A 22,096-nucleotide genomic window follows, 5' to 3' on the forward strand; every position below is an offset into this window, starting at 1 on the left:
GGGGGGGGGGGCCTCTCGTTCCTGGCTGTGCTACTGTTAGTTCAGAAAGGTTGACGTGGGCCGAATGTGAACCCTTCATGAATATGCATCCGTTGCACCTGGAGAGCGGGAATATTAGCATACGGGGGGTGGGGGGGGAAGCGAGGAGGGAAGGGCAGGTACTTACTTGATGACAGGCGTGTGGAGGCTGTGAAGGCGGCAGTACAGCCTGACGCCCTAAGAGAGAAGAAAAAACGGAGGCGCTGACTCACAGAACGCACACACCTTGGGTAAACAAGTACAAGCATGGCCTCGGGACAAGAGATTTTAACTGTTGACTGTGAAAAGAGTCACCGCAGGGTTATTGTTTTAGGATAGACATTTGAAAACCATAGAGGGATCTGAGAGCAGAGGTAGGCCAACATAATCAACCTGTCTCTTTAATATTGAGATTCAGTTTTCTATGGGAAGGGATTAGTGACTCCAGAGTAGGAACACCTGCATAAACCAGTCACAAAGGTTTACGCTTGTATAAATGTACAAAAAAATCATGTCGAACAAATGTATTCAACAACGTATCTTTGGAAAGACGATACAATTGACACATTTTAGTCAGGCGGCAACCTCCGGGTGTGAAATGTGAAGCCACTTAGGAAGTGCCTTCTGATTGTATAGAAGTCTATGAGAAAATGACTCTACTTCTCTCTTGATTTATTACCTCTGTAAACATTGTAAACATGAGTTCATGGTCTCAACCTCTAGTGTCAAGTCTTCTTCAATACAACATGATGTTCATTCAGTAAATGATGATCCATGTAGAGTAGAACAAACGATAAAGCAGGGTATGCTTTAGGGCAGGACACCACCACAGTCTGGGAGTTGTCTGTGCTTTTGTCTCATAACTTTAACCCTTTCATAGCGTGTTTTTAGTTCATGACAGTTAATTGTAATTGTTTTGGTCGCCTAAAAATGTCTTTTTTTGCTTTCAGTTGTACTCAACTCCACCCCTCCTGTGTCACTTCTGGTTGCAAAAAAAAAAAAAAAAAAAAAGATGGCGATGGCAAAAAAAACAGGATGGCGACGGCCAAAATGACAAACTCACAGCTTTAAAACTGTAGTCCATAAACCAATGGGTGAAGTCACAGTGAAACTACAGTCTATGATTTTAGCAAAGGTGCAGTCAATGATGATGTTGCATTTATTCTTTTTTCCTTTGTTTTTGAAATTATATTTTTGAATTATTCTACAATCAACACTCTGTAGAATCATTTATATGACTAGACGCATATGTGCAATTTTCAAACACTAATTTACTGTAAATCTGGCGCGTGTTTACAGCTCAGATCTCTTTCTTGTTCCTCATCTTTGTTTTTCACATTTTTCTATCAAACACCGGAAGACCTCCATACGCTTACTTATAGTTACCTTAGACATGATGTCCTCCATCTCACTGCGGGCCTTGTAGGTGCCATCGTCGTAGCGGAATCGGTACAACACCTGCTCGTTCTTGAACTGGTGCTTGTCGGACACTGAAATAACACCAGGAGGAGAGACTGTCACATCAGCTGGGAGTACAGCGAAGCATTAGCTTGTCAACGTATTGTGTTGCTAACTTTTCTACACATTGAGGGGTGAGTACAGACAAGAGGCAAGAAGTCTGTGGGAAACGGTCTGTGTCGGGTAAGCCATGAGATTTGAATATTTAACGTAGCCAACAGCTGCCGATTCCCATAAAATCTCCATAATCACATTAATAAACAAATGACAAAACAACCTTTTATCTACAATCAATCAAACACAGAATGGAAAAAGACTAACACGTACACAAACAGATGCCTGTTGGAGAAGCAAACAGTGAAATCTGACAGAGGCAGTTTGGTTCCACTGCAACAAGTTGGCATGGGCTCAAACAAGCTGCTGGCTTTTCTCGGTCTAGACTTCAAATGTCCTCATAAAACCCAAAGGCAGCACACATTGAAAAGTGTCAACCGTGGAATTTAAAGCACATGAGATGATGATAGCGGAATTATTTTTTGGGCAACGGAGATGTCAAAATTGCAAAAATTCAAGTATGAACTGGCAGATCAAACGTGTACAGCCGGACTATACAATGCACGGAGTTGACCGTCTCTCTTTATATGCGTCTCTTGGCATTACAAATGTGAGGGTAGTTGGACAGCTTCGACCTGCCACTCTGTCACATGACCTCTCTCTCTCTGGTTTCTTTTCCCTGACTAAATGGTGACACCTACACTTTGCCTGCCGGGCCTGAGCCCTCTATGGTTTCCCCACAAAGCCTCACTGCCGTCCCACAGAGCCCTGCATGTCATCGTTGCACCTCTCTGTGGTCGGAGGCTACCGCGAGGGAGGATTTCAGGGGATTTTCCACAGGTATTAAGGAATGTGGAGGTTGTCTCTCAGCAAAGTTCCCTAAGAGGGTGGTGTGTATAAACCGTGCCGCTTGCTTTTACGATGTACAAGAGCCCCTTCAGGAACATGTTATGTATAGATGTGTCTTTCATTCCTCAATGCATTATTCAGGTCGGTGGACCGGTGGATGTCACACTGAGAAGTCAGAGAAGAGGGCAGATAAAGTGAGACACATTTCCAGAAGTATTACTGCCAGAGAATGCCCTTGGGTCACAGTGGTTTTCAACCCCATCATTGTCCGCTCCAATAGGAAGTGGGGGACAAATTCATAACACGTATGAGTCAAACTATTACAGAAGGAGAATGTGAATGAGAGAAAGAGAGAAGCAGGAAAACAAACCAAAAAAACCAGAGGACGAGATGACTAAACAAAGTTAAAAACGTGACAAGGGAGCTGCAAAGAGCCTCAAGATGATGTTTGAGGTTTACCAAACAGACAGAGAGAGAGAGAGAAATAAAGGGTTTTGCTTCATCTCACCGTGGTGAATGATGCCATTTTCCAGCAAGGCTTGTCCCAGGTTGACCCCTTCGTCAGGCTTACTGATTTCTCCGTTCTCGATCAGCCATGACACAAACTCACTGAGAACACAAAGACAAAGAAGCAGATACGATGAGGCCCGCTTTCTCTAAGTGGTAATCTGCTCGCTGATGTTTTTTTGGATTTTTTATATTGTCACCGTCTTTGGCACGGGGCTCCTTGCTGTGCTGTTTTTGCCACTACATTTCGTATTGGATTTAAAGTGTTTCTTTCATGTTCCTTCATAAAGCCTCTCATGCTCGAGGCTTATACTAAACAAGACCAATGCCACGCTTGTATAAACTTGCAATGCTTCCCTTGTTCTTGTTCTCTTGACCACAAAATGTAGATGTCAAATGTAAAAAATAAAATAAAAAGACACATTGAGAAACGTTTTGCTCAACCTAATATTAATGTATCAGTCATATTACAGCATACATAGACCTCATAACACCTACAGTGTGTCTAGATGTTTGGATATGGGGAATTTCACTGTAGCTCAGTTGAAAACAGCATCTTGGTATTTTGATGAGCCAAAGCGACTTCCTTGTATTTGTGCAGAGATTATTGAGGATTCACTTTTTGATAAGTTGTCAAAGTGGAGCTCGGGTTAATGCTTTGGGAAAGGCAGCTTCACCGCTAGCCAACGCGGTGAAGACTTCGTGCTCCGGTTTCCCTCCAGAAACGCTAACAGACAGGAAGTCGATGCACAGAGCTGAACTGCTGTTTATTAGTTATTGTTGGATTCTGTTGCCCAAGACAAAGCAGAAGAATTCCTTCAAGTATTAACTGTGAGGAACCACTAAAGAACAAGAGTGCAGCTGATGATTCAGTAAATGAGTTATAAGCCAATGTTTGTGTATGACAACCACTGTCATACACTACCGACTGTGGCTCCGATTGCTAAATGTAGGCCCACGTGACACCACCACTGAAATAAATCCATTCTGAGGCGGAGCTGGCCCTGGATGATCACTACTGAGAGCCTTGTGCAACATCTTGACACTGTGCGAGGCCCTTTGTGCCGTTTAATCTGACCGAAGGACATTTAAAAAATGGAACTACTTCCACCAAAAGCACAGCACAGCATCTACGGTACAAGTGCATATTCAAGTAGGAAACTTGAGAATGAGTTTCTCCTTTTTCTCTTCTTCGCAACAAAAATATCCCTGGAGCTTCGACACTGCACAAGCATTAACCGTCCAAATATAAGCGCTTCAGCTCCGCTCCCTTCTCTTCACGCCCAGTTTGCGCTGAACAAATGTTTGAAGGAGAAAATTACATTCTCCCCTTCTTCGTCTTTCATGCTGCCGAGTGAAATCACTTCCCCAGATAATGATGAAAAGTGAATTGGCGAGAGCTAGCAGTGTGTGTGTGTGTGTGTGTTCATGAACATTCCAGCATGGGAACAATTTTGAAGCATGTGTTATGAGAAATTTGTGCTCATGTGTGGATTTACTTTCCGGCAGCGGTGCGACAGACGTATGAGTGTTAGTCGGATTGCTTGAAATGCAATAATGAAAAGCCTACAAGGTGTGCGTGCATATAAAGTCCAATCACAAGCATATGATTGCTGCGTGTGTGTGTGTGTGTGCATTCGTATGATCATGTAGAACCGTGGAAACCTTGAACCACCTGCCACTGGTCATTCATGTCTGCCTGATGCACAAAAGGAATATTTTACCATCATTTTTCATGCCTGCATTAGTGTGTGTTTATTGTCTCTCTGTATGTTCATGTCAAAGCCGGTGTCTGTAAATTGGCATTGACAGGGGACTGAATGTGAGGGGATGTTGTGTGTGTGTGTGTGTGGATGTTACGCAAGAGTCAGGTTAATTTTGGACACAGAGCTGTTATGGAAATGAATATGATGAGCAGGAGTAGTGCGTGTGCGTGTGTGTATGTGTGTGTGTGTGAGCGAGGAAGACAGACAGAGAGCCTTCAGCCACACACGGAGGAGAAGAGGACAAGGATAATGGATTTGTGGGAATATCTGCTGATGATTGTGAATCTGCATGTGAAGTTCAGCAACATTCGCAGGGCTTTTCAAGTAGGCCCCTGGGCTTGGAACGACAACGGCCGTGTCCCAATTCCACACAACGTTCCGACCGTGTTCAGCGTGTACGAGACACTAGTCTCCGTGGTATGCTTTCCCAAACATCGTGCGATTGTTTTCTAAGATCTTTCTGGAGCCATCTCACCACCACGCGCCCTTTTATCTTAATTTGTTCCAGCTCCACTTCCTTTGTGCATCGCACGGTGGGACAATAGTGTGCTAGTCTATGAAAGTATGCGTACTGACTATTTATAATTTACTTAGTTTTGTCACATTTAAAGTGTGAAAACACTACATGCTCAAAATCAAAACAAAAAAGTTAAGTATGGAATTGGGACACAGCGAATGTATTTTCTCTCAGAGGGTGAGAAAATACATTGAGAACCAAAAAATAGAGGAACACAAGCTAACCCAGAAAGCGAGCAGGGAGATCTAATTCCATCTCTTCGCACAAAAAGGTAGGAACAAACAATACAAGATCATAAGGATATGATATATCACCACTTTAAATCCCTCCAAACGATGCTAGGTGAGCACTGGCATGACGGAAATAGCAACAATAAGAAAATGTAAAGCCTGTTAACACCATCATCCAATACAGATAGCAGAATAATGCCATCAAGACAACGCGGCGCTATCAAAAACCGGCAGTCGGCATCTCTCTGTTTAATGCAATAAGCAGTCAAACTAAGCCTGCTGATAATTTCATCAGAGAGACAAATGCAGAGCTAATGCTGGTTGCACTCATCGGGAGGAAATGACTGAGTGATAATGTGAGGAAAGTGGGAGATGATGGAAAGGGAGCACCGTGTGAGAGGAAGAGGCAGACTAACTATACTTGTACCTCATGGACGAGCCAAAAGGAGGAAGCGAGTGATTGAAAACAAAGGATTGTCTGAGAAACGATCCATGTTGGCAAACATTGGGATTTGAACCAGCTTAACAGCGACTGAACAGTAGCTCTGTTGGATGGGCGCGAGATGAAACATTACTTCTTTGAGGATACTAATAAAGCACTGCTCCTAATACAGAATACTCTGAAAGAGGAAACTTCATGTGAGGCCACCAAGAGGGAACATGCCTCCCAGAAACACCATTACATTTTTGAGCAGCCCATTAAATTTGCTTCTTGTTAGTGGCTGATGATAGTAGTCAATGTGTTATTGCCCACTGAATTTACCTCTCCAAAAAAAAACTAAAAAAACAATTTCAGATGTGGGTTGCATTTAATGATTTGTAAAATACCGTTGGCGGTGCTGCTCCCCTGGTTTCCCTTTACAAGACCGGTCGTAGTCATCGCAGGCTTGCCTCATTCTATTTTTCCCCAAAATGGTGACCGTAAGAACTTTAATTGCTGCTCGTGAGCTCACGATCGCTGGCGTGAGGGAAACTTAAGCAAGCCTCTCGTTGTCTATTCATTGAAGTGAAACATCAAGGGGACAGAAAGGGGGATGGCTTGTTGCAGGGACTCAGTTAAAGCTCCTATGCTGGTGAAAGTCTGGGTGTGTGAGTGATAGGAGTGTGTGGGGAGCAACTGGGGCCTTTCTATGAACCGTGAGAGGAGACTATGAGGCGCGCGGTAGGGGGGGGGGGGGGGGCTCATTACAGACAAGAGGATGTAGGGATAAAACAGTTTAGGCACCTTGCCAGAACTTGGGGAGACTGGATACCAGCTCTTTTGAAAGCCTGCTGATCTTACGCAACGGCGATTTGTAAGGGTCCCCCCTTGTGAACGGCGCCGCATTGCAGTCGCATTCTGGGAACCTGAAGAGACCAGGCACCGAGGAGGCAAAGAAACTCACTTTCCCATGAAGCACTTGGGCACAATGCTGAGCTTCCTGCGTCGATCCTTGATCAGGTGCCGACTCTTGGTCATCATCATGTGGTAGAGCTTCTCCCCCTTCTCTGCAATCATCACATAGGCATCCCGCTCCATCCCGAGTTTGAGAGCTACAGACAAAAGTGAAGAACACGTCAGATCCAAGAGGATTTGTTCCCCCCCCCGTCCTATCACTGGAATGAGAGGGAACATTTCAGTAACTACATTCACTGGATCACATTCTCGAGAAAAACGCAGCAGACCCATTACTGGACACAAATATCAATGTGCTTTCCACGTCGTTCTACGCGTGTCAAAGCCAAAAGGCAAAGGCCGTCACGGTGCTTAGAAGAGACAAGCGAGCCTTTAGCTTGCCGGCCCGGTTGTGTTCTGGTATTGTGCAGATGGAATGAAGCCTGGAACAGAGCACGGCGGCTCGGGTCTGCCACAACTTTCTGCAACAAACCCAGATGTTTATCTCTCCTTGACAAGTTGTTCTGGGACTAAGCAGAGTTCAGGAGGGCAGCGTGATCTTGATCTTGTTTCTGTGTTGGTTCATTAACTGTTATTCCACTATTGTAACATGTGAGGGGCCCATTGTGAGGCCTGATGCCCCTCTAAAACCCCTCCAGTGAGTTCACAGTTCTAGCTGCATAACCTCATCTTGGGATTCGATGAACTTCTGAACCACGGTGTGAGGCTTTCTGACTCGGGCAACTCAACTGTGTTACACTGCGCCCACCCTAAGCTGCTTAACTCTGCCAAGAGGCACTTCAAGCTACCGAACTGTGGTCAAAAAAGTGGTCCCTTTAGTTCTAATGCCAAGTGTGAACTTAGAGCTGTCCGTTTTACCGTTGTACCAGTGAGCATTGCTGATTGGCTGCTTAGCCTAGCGAATCAGTGAATTCACCCTTTAAGTGCTGCTTCCTCATCGTTGTGGCTTCAGTATGGTAGGTGACTTTGCTTGTCTTGCTGAGGTGTTTCTTAGACTACAAATACAAACTGCTGACTAATTATTTCCTCTCTTGCAGTTGCAGAACATTTGTGCATGCAGGCGATCTGCTGGCCTTTGGCTGTATGCGAAATGTGCGGCAACGCGAGGCATGCGATCACCTGGCCTAGGTCACTTTTCCTTTGAGGTCAGCTTGGAGTGCCAAGGTCCTTAATATTTTCCCTCTCTCTATTTCCTCCAAAATATACACTTGGTGCATCTTTATGCAACTTATATGAAGGAAGAAGTGTTGTGGTGGAAGTCTGACCAACTGAAAGGGAGTGAGAGGGGTGAGACGAACGGCTAACTCTTGACTCCAGTTTTCCCACAGAGTCTTTGGGGTTCTGCACTGGCAGCCCCGTGATGGAGGTGGGCTTATATTACGTTTGACAGCAGCTGGAGCAGACTTAAACAATGAGTGTCATTGAACAACAGACGGGGCCTGTCCAGCAGCAGAGGGCCCCTCAGCTTCTGTTCCAGCTGTCAGAGTTTGTCTTGGGCTGCTCCTCGTCTTCCTGCGCTCACTGGCACGAGCTCATACCCCGATGCGTTATCCGACCCTCGCATTTTCCCCAGTGAGGAGGCAAACCACCTCCACCTAGCAGTTGATGAACAGTGAAAGTCTTCTAGGAGGGTTCAGGATGTCCAACACAGGGGAGGGGCCACAGCGATACATGGAAAAGGTCACGTTAACGAGGCGTGTCAGGAAAAGCAATAACGCATGAAGGGGAAGAAGAGAAGAAAAAAAACATTTACCGCAGTAAAACTTTTATCAAGTAGCTGTCTAGACTGTTAGTAAAGAGGTTGAGGGAAAGGTAAGCACACAGTGAGAGTATGTGGGGGGGGGGGGGGGGTCATAGAAAGGGAGATTGTGGGGAAACTGGGCACTGTGACTGATCTGGCATCTGTTTGCCTCAGGTCGATTTCCGCAGGGGTTGAAACCAAACACCACAAGCTGCAGCACACTCCTTCGTACTTATTCTTATTCTGCAACCCTTTCATCACAGGATCAGACGCCGATGACGTCGACCTCCGCTGCGGATGCTTATTTGATGCAAGATCACAAAAGAGTAGTTCACAAGAATGCAAATGTTTGTGTTGGCGGTTGCGCTCGGCCAAGCGCGCACGTGCAGCTAACCTTCTGTCATTTTCAGCCCAACACTTAGCTTTAGGGATCCAATTTTGATTTTTGAGCCATCAATGCTATCAGGTGACCTGATGTGTACCGGCCCAAAATCTGGTTAAAGCCTTTCACACTGTCTGACGCACACAACGTAACGAAGACAGATGGCCAGTGCTGAACAGGTGGGAGACCATTTTAAAGGCAAAAGAGGGAAGTCCGAAGGAGCGACAAGAATATCAGTGTGCATTACTAATCTCACATCAGCGGATGTGGTGCTGTGTAGGGCTTATTTTTTAACCACCAGTGACTGAGGTTTATTTCTTTTGGGCCAGACTGAATACAATTAGATTTTCTGCACACTAATCCAAAGCTAAATCCTCATGTCAACTCATTCTATGACTGCAAAACTAACACTAACTGAAATGGATACAACTGGGTCTTCTAGCCACAACACTTTTATTACAGTAAAAATAGATCCAGATTAATTAAAGCGCATGTGCATGACATCATTGAGCTTCGCTTCCTTTGACAATGCGGTTCTATTTCCAGCGTTTGGCCAAGATGCTGTTTTTAGCAGTTGTTTGTGAATGAGACACTTGTCTCATCAGTCCCTTCACACCGGCGGCTTTGATTAGTCAAATACCTCCGCTGCATTGATTTGTTTTGGTTTTTTTGAATGTGAAGAATAGATTGCTGTGGCAGCCTCTGCTCGGCGCACAGGTCAGCCGGGCCAACTGTAGACGCCATATCACCTGAGCCTCTGTTTGCGAAAACGAAGGCGGGCAGCTCGTTCAAGGTGGGACGTAACCGGGGGACACAAACACTGCATCCAGGTCAGAAGCACACCCACTGGCATTACTGTGTGCCAGCTGAGGGGGGGGTCGTGATCCCTTGTGAATCCAAGGTGACACCGGCATGTAGGGCAGATAGAGAGGGCTAGAAAAGCAGAGGGTGGAGGGGGAGCGGGAGGCACTGCAGTTGTTTATTAGGTACACCTAGTTAAAGCAGCCGCGCCCTACATCCTACCTGTGGAAAGTGTATGTAATACAATGAAACATGGTCGGTAGTGCCACGTTTTTCTAAACAAGATCACAGAAACAACTGAGTTTTCATTTCTGGTTTTGCACTCTCAGGCCCAGAAACCAGAGGTGCCATAAATTGCCTTTTTCAAAAGGCCTTACTCACATTCTCTCTGCTCCCGTTCCCTCAAGATGGCGTCCAGCCACTTCTGCTTGTCCTCTGCATGTTTGGCCATGCAGACAAACCACTTGTTTTTAGCCGTGTTGTGGATCTTCCAGCCGTTCGTCACCGTGTAGTTGTTGCTGTGGTAGTCCGCTGTGAGGCAAAACAAATAAAAAAAGTAATCAAAACATTAAAATCATCTATTAAAGAGTAGGGTGAGGAGTTTCTTTTTTAAATATAAATTTCTGGCCTGTATTGGAATGGCCTTTAGGGTTACACTTAAAACAAATCATCGAATTGAAAAAAGATTGTAGATCATCTCTGGTTTGCAGTTTTTTGTCGAGCTTGTTTTTCTTTCTCCTCTTGTTTTCTTTAAGCGTTTTCATTTTAAGAAAATTAGACAAAAAAAAAGACACTGAGTGAACATTGACCTCAGCGGTAAGTAAAGAAAGTAGTAATGAGTGTAATAAAATCACTCTTAATAGGATTTACTACTCGAGCAGTGATTTACAAGCCAATTAAAGAGATAAACACGATGCACCACGAGAGCGGTAAAAGACCACCTTTCCACTGACTCAGCAAAATCCCTCCTCGTTCCCCTTTCTAATCTATTCATCCATTTAGCTGCAGGTGAGCCGCTACTGAATAATGAATGGCCGCTGGTAATGGGGGTGCATTAGTCCCGCGCTCAAAGGTCATATATATAGATGTGATACTTCAGGCCCCACGGGGACCAGCTCCTGCTGATCTGAGAGATTCTACTGCGTCCGCTCTCTTTGTAGCCGCTGGGATGGAAAAGATGGATTCTCTTACAGTTTAATGTAAGTACATGGTGGCACTAATCAAGGCAGAGAGGTGCACGAGTCTGTGAAAGTGAGGATATTCTGAATGTTGAACAGGTGGACTTTTGAGTCAGATTCCTCACAGGTGTGACCTAAGGTACTGTATATAATGTAGAGTTTACGCAGTTATCTTTTATTAGCATTTAAAATAGAAACTGGATGATTCCATTCAAGCTTTCAGCAGATAACCCTGGACGGTCCCACATTTAAGATAAGATAAGATAGACTTTATTGTCCCGAAGGAAATTTGTCTTGGAAACATACATACAGTGTCTGCTGTTAAAAAACAATACAAATAACATATTGCATACATACATTACATACACAGACTGTCGCCAGTCCACACACTACCTACAGTACATGCAAAAGACTGCCACCAGCCAACAAATACATTTCACACTGCCCATTGTATAACGCACCAGTAGTGTATAGTTAAGATATTAAAAATAAATATAAATCCGTGTTACAGGGGTTAAGCTCTGGCTAGCTTGCCATTTAGGGCTTTGATGGACAAGGGGACAAAGGAGTTCTTAAACAGGTTGAGCCTGCACTGGGGGAGTCTGAAGCGTCTGCCTGAGGGGAGAAGCTGATATTCAGGGTGGAGGACATAAGTGGGGTCTGAAATAATCTTCTTTCATATCTTACACCGCAGTAATCAGATAATCTGTGTTGTTGGAGTTCACACATGTATGCATTCTCGATGCCAGACCCCTCGGTTCTGAGAATAATGCGTGTTGTTTATTTGCGGTTTCCTCTTTAGCAGCCTAAATGTGACAGCCAGCAGCCAACATGCAGAACTAAAACAAAAAAAGTCATGTGAGCTTGCAAAATATTCTGCCAGCATAGAAGAGTCCCAGAAAAAAAAAAAAAGAGGAAACATGTGAGAGAGAGAGAAAGACAAAGTGTTTCTACCAAGCCCGGTGCGATGCCTCACTACAAACCGCAACAGCAAGAAAAGATGGCTGACGACCGGATCACAGAGGAGTTGTCTATCTCCGGCACAACATCTCGAACCCGATGCGAGAGTGCGTCGCGTTTATCACCTGGCTCGGGTGAGTGCTTTTTGCACTTCAGATTGGTATCCGCACCTCAACCCATTACTGAATAGCCGACATCAAAAGGTGGTATGCGAGATTTCGAGCTGCATCCTGTTTGAAACTAGGTGCAAGATCGACACTCCACCCAAACTGTCAACAAGTACCTGATTCCTATCCAACCCCCAGTTTCTAAACGGCAACGTTTTATGAACTTAAAGGTGAAATAAAAAAAATGAGCCCTGTAGGCAAATTGAAGGTAGTAAATGCACAACATTATTTTCCTATATTACCTGGGATGTCATAGTGAACCAATCAAAAAGAGCTTGGGCTGCATGAATGGACGTACAGACATTCTGTAAAGCCGCAGGGCAAACACAAACCTGTTCCATCCTCCACATTTTCCACCTCCATCACCTCGGTGTTGATTCGGCCTCTGAACACATAGAGGGGCCCGTTGATGGACTTGGTCCTCTTGGTGGACTTCTTTCCAGAAACCCTGCATAATGAGACAACACTGCGGTTACACTCGGCGGGGGGTAAAAACATCCGCTGTAAGAAAACAACATGCGTGCATTCACGCAGACACGGCTATGGGAGCAGCAGGCACGTGTAGATGGTTTTGAATACTAAAAACCAGTCAGCACAAACAGGAACGTGCACATTCGCTCCAGTTTTCCACGTCTGACTTGTTCCCGGTAGTCTGTCAATTTAAATATTTTTGAATGCTTTCTTCCTTCTCCCTTTGTCATGCTGTTAGTGGAAGCTGCCGTGTAGCTGGAGGGAGGTTTGCCCCTTCTCACCTGGACTTCCTCTTACAGTAAACCAAAAGGTTGTCGAACAGGAAGAAGACACGCTCCTGGATATTGCCCGCAGAGATTTTCAGAAGATTTCCATGAAGCAGCAACTCCGTGCAGATATCTGTCAGGTTGGTTCCCTGAAGAACAAAACAAAAAAGATTGAAAAGGAGATTAGCTTCTGGAATTGTTACTGTAACGAGAGTGACATAACTCAAGGGTCAAGTGCTCGTTTGTTCTATTAGAGCAGAGCACGGGAACTCTGACAGCACTTTTAGTCTAAATAGGGGAGTTATAACGAAAACATGCACTGTAAGTGCATAGAGGAAGGAAATGCATGAATCGTGACGTGGTGCAGACTGTAGGTGGAAGTGCTTCAGTATTATCGTGATCCCTGCAGTGAGACCTGATGAAATGCTGTGTACCTCTGTAGGGCCAGTGTGATATGAAGGTGCATTATGCTACTCTGCAGCCTGCCACCCTCACAGGATGTGATCAAGTCGTTCTTAAAAGCCGTTTCTCGTCGGCTATCAAATATGCCCCGACTTGAAGACCGAAATAACCTTTTCTCTTTATGAAGCAGCAGGACGCAAACCACGAAAGAGTACACGTTTCTCTGCTCAACACATACCGTCTCATTCTCTGTATTGAAATGTGTGCATAACATGTCTGAAGGCTTCCTGCCTCATTCTGACTGTATTTACTGAAATTTAGAAAATAGATATTTAGGAAAGTGATCCATGGACCTTTCAGTGTTTGTTAATGAGGTCGTTGACGTCAGTCAAGAACTGTTGAGATGAATGCTGTGTTGATTGACCACAGCATGTTGTCTAATTAACCTTCTCACAAAGTGGCTGAACTTCAGGACAAACTGCTGACATTAATAAGATGTCGTTAATTTTAGAAAATTATTTTCACATTTCCATCGAACAGGAACAGAAACCGCTTTCACAGACGCACATGAGCAACCAAGCGCTCGCGCGTTCCTTCCCGTTTTGTGAACGACAGACGACGACGTTTCCTACTATCAAACAAGAATATTGAAGAGTTTTATTTGGTTGACTTCCTCGGGTCCGTGAGCCGGAGTGGCTGCCCGCCAAACACATAAAATGAAACGACAGACAACAAAGACGTCTCATTACTCATTGTTAAACAGATCACTCCCCTCCAAATCACCCGGAACTAAATACACCCATGTGCCGACTTTCGGACAGCCTCCCCTCCTTTATGGCTTGAAGAGCACCCACCACCCCTCACAGCACGCCCACACGTATACATCAGATCTGGACTTCGATGTCGTCTTTGATGTTTCAGACATGGGTCCACCGGAGACCTATGGAAACCCCCCGCCGGCCACACCTGCTCTCAAGCGTCCATAATTGAGTCCCACGAGTATGTATTTATGATCGATGTTCCCCGCTCCAGAGTTCGTAAGAGAGAGAGAGAGAGAAAAGAATGACTCTAGGAGCTTTTTTCTTACGGTGCATGCCGACGGGGTCTTGGGGAGGGGATTGGGTTTCAGACCATCGATTCAACCTCGTTTTAACGGCACTAACCTGAGGTGGGGGGTTGGCATGACCACGTGTATGAGAAATCAGACGGCACCTCTATGCACATGAGTGTGTCCTTTTTGAGCGTTTGTAATATGCGTTTGTAGGCACGTCTACGTTTTCATGCATCCATAATCTATATGAAAACGTACAAATATGCAGAGACGGTGTGTGTGTGTGTGTCTGAGCAGCGGTCATGGGTCGGGGCCTGATTCGGCACTACTAGAGGCCTCTGCCATTAGAGCTGGAGGTGATTAGCCCGGAGAGCGGCTGGGGAGGAGGAAAGAAGAGTGAGACTAATGCTGTAAGGTTGGAGGCTCTGTGGGGGGAGGGTCGGGGTGAAGCGCCTCTCTGAGCTTCTACCTAGTTGTTCAGAGGGAGAGCACAGAGAAAGTGACTGTCTTGGACGACAAAAGAATGACTGAATCGGACGTGCGTCCATTTTTAGAGGTAAAAGCTGGATGTTGGCTGTGACCTATTGAATGTGATCGTTTAATGGCTAATTTGTGTTCAATAATCATTCACATTCAGGTTATTGAGGTAAATCTCAACATTGACTCCATCACTGATCTGAAAGTGACTCACATCGATGTGACTTGCTGTTAGGATTATATCTAACTATCATTTTCATTATTCATTTTTGTTTCCAATAAAACGATTCATTGTATCGAGTATAAAATGGCAAACAAAAAAATGCCAATCCCATGTCACCATAAGCCTGAAGTGATGTCTTCAAATTCATTGTTTGAATATCAGTCCAAAACACAAATATATTTAAAATTGTATAAAACACTTCGCATTTGAGAAGCTGGAAAAAAAAATAATCTTTGATAGTTTAGCTCGAAAAAATACTTTTGTTTTTCTCATTTTAAGAAGAAAAATTATAATCAAAGAAGCAGAGGTGGAAAATGTGGAATTCGATTAATAATAATAATAATAATAATATTAATCAATTATCAAAACCATTGAATAACGTCTTCAGCCCTACTCGCTGTGGTCTTGGGTCATACATGAAATAAGACATCAAATAAAAGATGGGGGACGTCATGGTGGCTAAAGTAGAAAACATCCTGTACGGTCCTTTCCCGTCAATGCACCCAAGCTAAAGAACCAATAATCAGGCTCAAATGATGACATTTTTCTGAAGCAAAGGCAGGAGAAGAGGGGTCTGTTTTGGCAAGCAAAGTGCGATGTCCCAATGGGGCCCACTCTCTAGTTCCATCCTTCAATTTTCTTTCTCCCTTCAAATAGTCCCCTCATATAACCCTCCCAGTTTATGTGGGACTAGAGTCCTGCTTCCTTGGTCTCTTCTGATTGGGCAGTGTGCCGGCTGGCATCCCCCTTGGCACCCTGTGTGGGTGGATTGTCCCTTTGGTGCCTGCTAAGACAAGGCCTCTGTTGTGGTGGGTGAGGGAGGCGTGAAAAATGCACTGGCCCGTTCGCTCGGCTCCCAAGCCCCGTCCGTGGCCCCCGTGCTCAGAGCAGTGATTCTGGCTGCAGCAGCGCTTAACTCTTAAGGTGGATGGCGTCCGTGGCAGTTGAGGTCTTTCTCAAATGAGCTTGGCTGTGTTTGCCACGGTTATGTTACAGGACTTTCCTGTCTTTCTTTTGCAAAGGCCTTTTTTCAAATCATAATTGTGTTGCTCTCAGAAAAGTGTGTCTTTCTTTCCTCCAATTTTTACCCTAAGAATGTCACAGCACCACCCCTTGCAATTTTGCCACTATCTTTTAGCTCTCAGGGTTCCCCTCTTCTCAAGCATGCAACAGCTATTTTCTTTTTCAACTGGCCTCCTGTCTTGCCTCCTCACGACTACTGTCTGAGGCGTTCTCGTTCGCCCGCGCTCCGTCCGTCTCGCTCTCACCTCCCAGCCCTCGATGTGCGACTGCAGCTGCTCCAGAGCCTCCAGTTTCTCCATCTGCCTCTTGGTCTCGTTGATGTTGGAGCAGACGGCCTTCATGGCCTGCAGAGCCTCTTCCACTGCCGGGTAGTCGGCGTGCTTCTTCGGGGTCCGCTTCAGCAGCTCCTGGATTGGGGGGGGAAGGGGGAGTTTTAAAGAAAAAAAAACAACTGTAGACTTTCCAGAAGTGGGCACATAAATAACAACACTTAAGTCTTTGAGCATAAAGTATTCTGTGACCTTTAGTAACAACAAAATCTTCTACGCGTGTCCCGCTACCCATGCAGAAGGAAAAGTGCGTGGGGAAGCCTTGAAATGCCAGCAGGTATTTAAAGTTCTTGCTAACAATACAAAATGAATGTCTGGTATTGATCAACACATCAGCACTATGTCCATGTAATGAGGTTTCTGATGTTAGTCTAGTGTTGTTTTAGATTGTCTGAGCAGCCTGTGATGGTGGTGTTATCACTTGATGAGCAGTTGTTACGGTACCTTCAGCAGCAGAGGGTACTTGCAGATCCTCTGAATGGGGGAGAGAAGGTAGCCCTCCAGGGGAACATCTGTGCTTTTCTTCCCTCCGAGTAGCATGCAGTGCTGGAGAAGAAGCGCAAACATATCCGTTACACGCCAGTGTTCACACTTATATTTACCAACAGAGCGAGTTAAAAACTGCTTGTGTACAAAAGATGAAAAAGTTAGAGAAGAAAATGTGCCGGTGAGCTCACTGTGTCAAGTTAACAGCGAATGAATTGAAGATGAATCAGGATTCAAAAAGGAGTAAAATACTTTCAACTTGTTTTCAAATGTTTATCGCCTCACACAGCACCCGTCTATTTCAGTGCATTTTGCAGCTGTTTGCGTCGCTGTCTCGTTCCTTCAGCGATAAATAGACTAATTGACCATTGTTGTCCTTTCCATTCAGTCACAGTCTCTACAACAGGTCCAGGTGCAGAAGAATGATCCGCCTCTGTCTGTTTGGGAGCAAAGCCTTAAGTGTGGTTACATTTTTTTCCCCATTTATAAACACGTTATTAAACCTGTATGCACATGCTAAAAAAAAAAAAAAAAGGCAAGCGCAATTATGGAGCAAATGCTTTGCTGCCACTGAAGTGGCCTTTGTCTATGTGGTCTCCCAAAAAGGAATAATATATATGGTGACGATAATTGTCATGTAGGCCTTTGTCTTTTGTTCCAGAAATGCATGATTATTTATTTCTTAGTCTGTTTATACTTTTTCTATCATATTGCAGTATAGGGATTCATTTATTTATTTATTCATTTAACTACAGTGCTACTTGACTTCTGTGACCGCTCTGCACATCCTATATTTCGATGAGTGCAAACCACGATAGCTGTTTATGCTGGAAAAGCTTTACTGCCGATGACCACATCCCATCACCAGAGCTGTATTTCGGCATGTCTATGGGGTTTCGTTATTACCAATAGCATTTTATGGTCTGTTTCAGCCACACTTTGTTGCGTGTTGGGAGCACTTATTTTAAACCCAGTCCCTTCTCTTTCAGGAAAGCAGCATTCAGGGGGTTAAAAACAGAACAAAAAAAGACTTCAGTGTCATTTTTAAGATGGCGTATTTATACACACAACTCTATAGTTGGAACTTCTCTACATTCCTTCTACTGTGCCGCCTCCAAAGCCAACCAACGGATCACTGAGAAACCTCTAAAATGGGTTCTCATTCCCCGGGAGATTCGGTCTTTAAGCGACCCCCCCAGAACCAGTTTAAAGGAAGGGTTGTCTTCAGAGGTAGGGTACAGTTACAGTCATGGTTTCTCTGCGCCTTGTATTTTGTAGGAGCGCAGCCTGTCAGTATGCTATGAGCTCATGGGAAGGGATGAAAGATCAAAAGCAGCCACGCAGATAAACCACTTGAGTGCTCTCCTGTGGGAAAAATCACTTTAGAGCATTATGACTTTGCACGGGGGGGGGGGGGACCTCCTTTTGCTTTCGCTTCACTTCTCTCCTCCAAACGCAATTAGCACTTCATTTCTACATACAATTGCAGACGCTCCCGTCGTTATGTGATTCAATTAGCATAAAAATAGTTTAATCCAGAAGAGAAAAAAAAGTTGCAAAGCTGGAAAGACGCCAGCGGCGATATACGTCACACTGACATTAATTGCGATGGTCACCGCTTTAAGAATTAAAAAAAAAAAAAAAAAACTTTCATTCTGCATCCTCTACAGAAGAATCACACATTTTCTCTGTCAACTTCTGAAAAAGATTATTTTGTTTTGTTTCGAAATGACTGTCTTGTTTCTGTTTCTGTTTTGCTCGTCGTTGCTACTCAAAGCACAAGAGCGAGTCCAATATGTGAGCTTACACGGAGCAGGTCAGACAACTGTTTTCATACATAACCAGATGTTTGTGCCGTCATTCTATTTTGGAGGCGTCAATGCAGCTCAAGGCCGAACCAATTAGCCACCGCATGACCGGGCCAGGAGGAGCGAAGAGCCAAAGCACACAGCGAACACTCTGATCCAGTCCTGTGGGTCAGAATAATGTCGTGGAAGCGAACCATCAGGCAGCGACAAACGCGCGGCCTCAGATCTCTCGGCCAATCCCAAACCGGCTGCCAACGCTCCACAGCTGGCTGGCCCAGAACGTGCCGATGATTTCATCGGCTCGGCCCCCCCCCCCACCCTCCAGCTCAAAAGGCCCCGTCGGCATTTTAAGTTCATTGTTTTAGGGCCTAAGTGTTTGGGTGTCAAAACACAGAAAACAGCTGGCAGCGGAAACACTACAAGAGCGACACAAAGGTGACCTCGATGGCGGTTGCATCCTGTCCGCGCAGGAAGAACCCTCTGACCTCGCTGGGGGTTTTCTTCCCTTTATTCAAGCTCCGACATGGAAATGGAGGTGACATGATGGAAGGAAAAAAATGAGGAAAGAGCGAGAGGAGACTCACAGGAGGGGAGAAATGTGGGGCAAAGGTAGACATGAGTGTAAGCCACAAGGTAAGAGGATAAGGTGTTATATGGACCACCACTAGAGGAAAGGATACATAAGACTCCTGTGAAATGAAATTATGAAAACATTGAGATGTTTCGAAGTGGAAGAGTCATAGTGCTGAAGAGGAAGGATGCAGAAAAAGGGCGAGAGGAGAGGGCAGATGTGTCGACTTACCAGCAGGAAGGTCCTGATGTTGGGGACTTTGTTTAGCTCCACGAGGAGTCGCAGAGCCTTCTCGTGGTTACTGCAGTACTCGCCGTACACCGAGAAACTCTTCTTCTGCAAGAACAAGGGGGGACAAAACACATGTCAGGGCTGCAGCTAGCTGGCCGCGTTGAGGAATCCACTTGAGACGACCGACAGGAGGAAGATTCACTGAGCGGAGCAGAAACTGGGGAGAAAGCTCCAGTTTCTTGAAGATCAGTGAGATTCAGTTTTATTATTGCAATGAAAGCATAGGATAGCTGCAACACTTCCACAGCTGCCACTGCTTATCATTATTAGTAGCAGCAACTCCAGCCTTTAGCGATTCCAGGCTATCAAGTGGAACAAGGACCGGACGAAACCACAGAAAGAATAAAGAGCCTCATCGAATTTCTATGTATTTCTATGACCGCAGTGTTCATTGACATTATCCATCACACTTCTCTTTTTTGAAGAAGTCCACATCATTGGGGGGGAGGAGAATAGCATGACAGCAAACCACACTTCCTTTTTCCTATAGGTGACAGCGTCACACGGTGCAACAAGGCAGAACAACCCCAGCGCTGATACAGACGCTTTGGTCATCAAAACGTAACGTGACACCCGGGCCGAGTGAACACACTGTAGCTCTGAATGCGTTATTCATGCAGCGTGCTACAACAATATGTACACCCGACGCTCATTGAGGCCTATTGTGTGTTCTCAACTATGCTACAGCAACGGGGATGTGAAACCACGTGCACGGTGGGGCCGAAGCTTTGGGTCTAGAAACTGAAACCGTCATCCGAAGCAGCTTAGTAAGTGAAATCCAAAACCGCAGGTGCTCGGACACCGCTCTGAACGTTAACTACCGCCGCCCCGAGGCTTTGCAGTTAAAGCTGGCGTGGCCGAAACGACTACAAAGGAATAATCAATATTCAGTCATTGAGACCAGTCAGCCTGAAAGGTTTTGAAAGCATATTTGAATGTATTTACAAGTTCCATTAAAATGATCCTCTCAGACAACACCTGTAAAAATAAAGGTGGTTACCAAGCCAGCATCCTGTACCACACGCAACAACATGCACACACACACACACCCACACACACACAGTGTGTTTTTACATGGTAACCCGGCAGTGGCGACAGAAGCAGCCAAACAAAGCTCTTTTTATAGAACTCGTTGTCTCTTGACCAGAAGGAGTTGAGATGTGCAACAGTGGTGAGCAGCAGCACAATATAAACAGTTTTTTTTTTTTTAAGCCACACAGGCCGGCAGGAACCCAAACACACCCGAGGCCACGTTTGGCAGGGGATTCCAGTCCAAAGCACCAGTGGGAGCAACACCTGGGCCCGGCATACGGCGTGGAACCCCAGATACTGTCAAAGTGAGTTAATAGGCAGCTAGAGGAAGAGAGCATGAGGGGCGGGGGGGCAAGACTTGTGCATGTGTAAAATGTATATTTGTAATAGTCTCATTATGATTGAGTGATGATTAAAGATGACAACATCTTGGATATTTAACAAAATTCATTATCCCTATTTCACAGACTGCCATTGGTTTCCGTTCTTTTCGGTGCACATTTAAAAATGAGTTAGGTGGTGTTTACAGGCTCAGGGGGGCTTTATCTGTCAAATTAGCACTTTTCCATGAATCATAATGCATGTCACTGAGACCACTCTGTTAGCTTAGCAGTCCCAAAGCCATCGAACATAAAACAAATGCAAAGTTTAGTGCCAATAAAGTTGATTCTGGCTCTACTTTGTCCACAGCACAACATCATCTAGCAACAAACTACATGGGCCGTCCAAATGCACCAAATATCTGTTTAATATAATAGCTGTTTAGTTGCAAACACATATTAGAAAATGGTATGCTTTGTAAAGCGGTAGATTATAATGTAAATTGCACAGTTTGTGAAGCGAAAACATGGAAAAACCACACACTCCTTTCAAGTATTACTTTTTTTAAGTAGCAACTAAGCAACTTAAAAGATAAATAAAACCCCCGATAGCTTGCTATTCGTGAAACCAGTAAACAGAATACGTCGTCTGCCTGTCTGCTCTACTCAATTGTTAAACCATGAAGGGCTAGAGACGACTACGCTGAACAGACGGCTTTTTTTCAGCAGTGCAGAAAAACTTTCTTGTACCTGAATTAAGCTGAATAAAAAAAAAAACACAATACTTGAGCAGGCTGAATATTTCGGGACATGTAAACGTAGCCAACGTATATCAGTTTACACCTACGTGCTCCTGGATACGGTGGCACTGCAGTAGCTCAACCCGAAAAAAACGTTTCAGCTCTCAGTCACCTGAGCTGTTGAGCCCTCCTGCTCAGAAGGAAAAGACAAAAAACAGCGACCCTTTTTTTGCTGCTATGTTTACAACCAAAGCCCCCTCCAAGGTATTTCCTTTTCTCCGGTGACAACTACAACATAGTCACTTCAGGCCCAGCTAAATGTCTTACCAGGGGGCCAAAAGGTGAATTCTAAGCATGGAGACTACTCTGAAAGACATCGGTTGTATCCAGAATAGCTCAAAGACGAGGGCTGTCCCTTTGATAAACATACGTCTTCATTTGAATCCCTCGTCATTGGAATGTTATTCCGGAGGCTAGATGAGAGGGGTAGCATCTCACACAAACACAAACACACTCACGCACATGCGCACGCGCGCACACACACACACACACACACACACACACACACACACACACACACAC

The 22,096-nt window shown here is 44.9% G+C and overlaps 1 protein-coding gene across 2 annotated transcripts in view; it reads right to left on the minus strand.

Moving 5' to 3' along the window:
* Positions 1–22,096, minus strand: part of prex1 (phosphatidylinositol-3,4,5-trisphosphate-dependent Rac exchange factor 1) — a 75,006-nt gene that overhangs the window by 32,269 nt on the left and 20,641 nt on the right. For both annotated transcript variants that reach the window (XM_031868801.1, XM_031868802.1), the window contains exons 4-13: positions 19,363–19,467; positions 16,711–16,812; positions 16,183–16,344; positions 12,777–12,910; positions 12,357–12,472; positions 10,101–10,250; positions 6,785–6,932; positions 2,888–2,988; positions 1,405–1,508; positions 167–216 (exon numbers count right to left, since the gene is read on the minus strand). In XM_031868801.1, the coding sequence (XP_031724661.1) occupies positions 167–216; positions 1,405–1,508; positions 2,888–2,988; positions 6,785–6,932; positions 10,101–10,250; positions 12,357–12,472; positions 12,777–12,910; positions 16,183–16,344; positions 16,711–16,812; positions 19,363–19,467 (1,172 nt within the window). The remainder of the gene's footprint in view (positions 1–166; positions 217–1,404; positions 1,509–2,887; positions 2,989–6,784; positions 6,933–10,100; positions 10,251–12,356; positions 12,473–12,776; positions 12,911–16,182; positions 16,345–16,710; positions 16,813–19,362; positions 19,468–22,096) is intronic.

This window comes from Anarrhichthys ocellatus, unplaced genomic scaffold, assembly GCF_004355925.1.
Source record: "Anarrhichthys ocellatus isolate YVR2014 unplaced genomic scaffold, GSC_Weel_1.0 scaffold44, whole genome shotgun sequence".
NCBI classification, from domain to species: Eukaryota; Metazoa; Chordata; class Actinopteri; order Perciformes; family Anarhichadidae; genus Anarrhichthys; species Anarrhichthys ocellatus.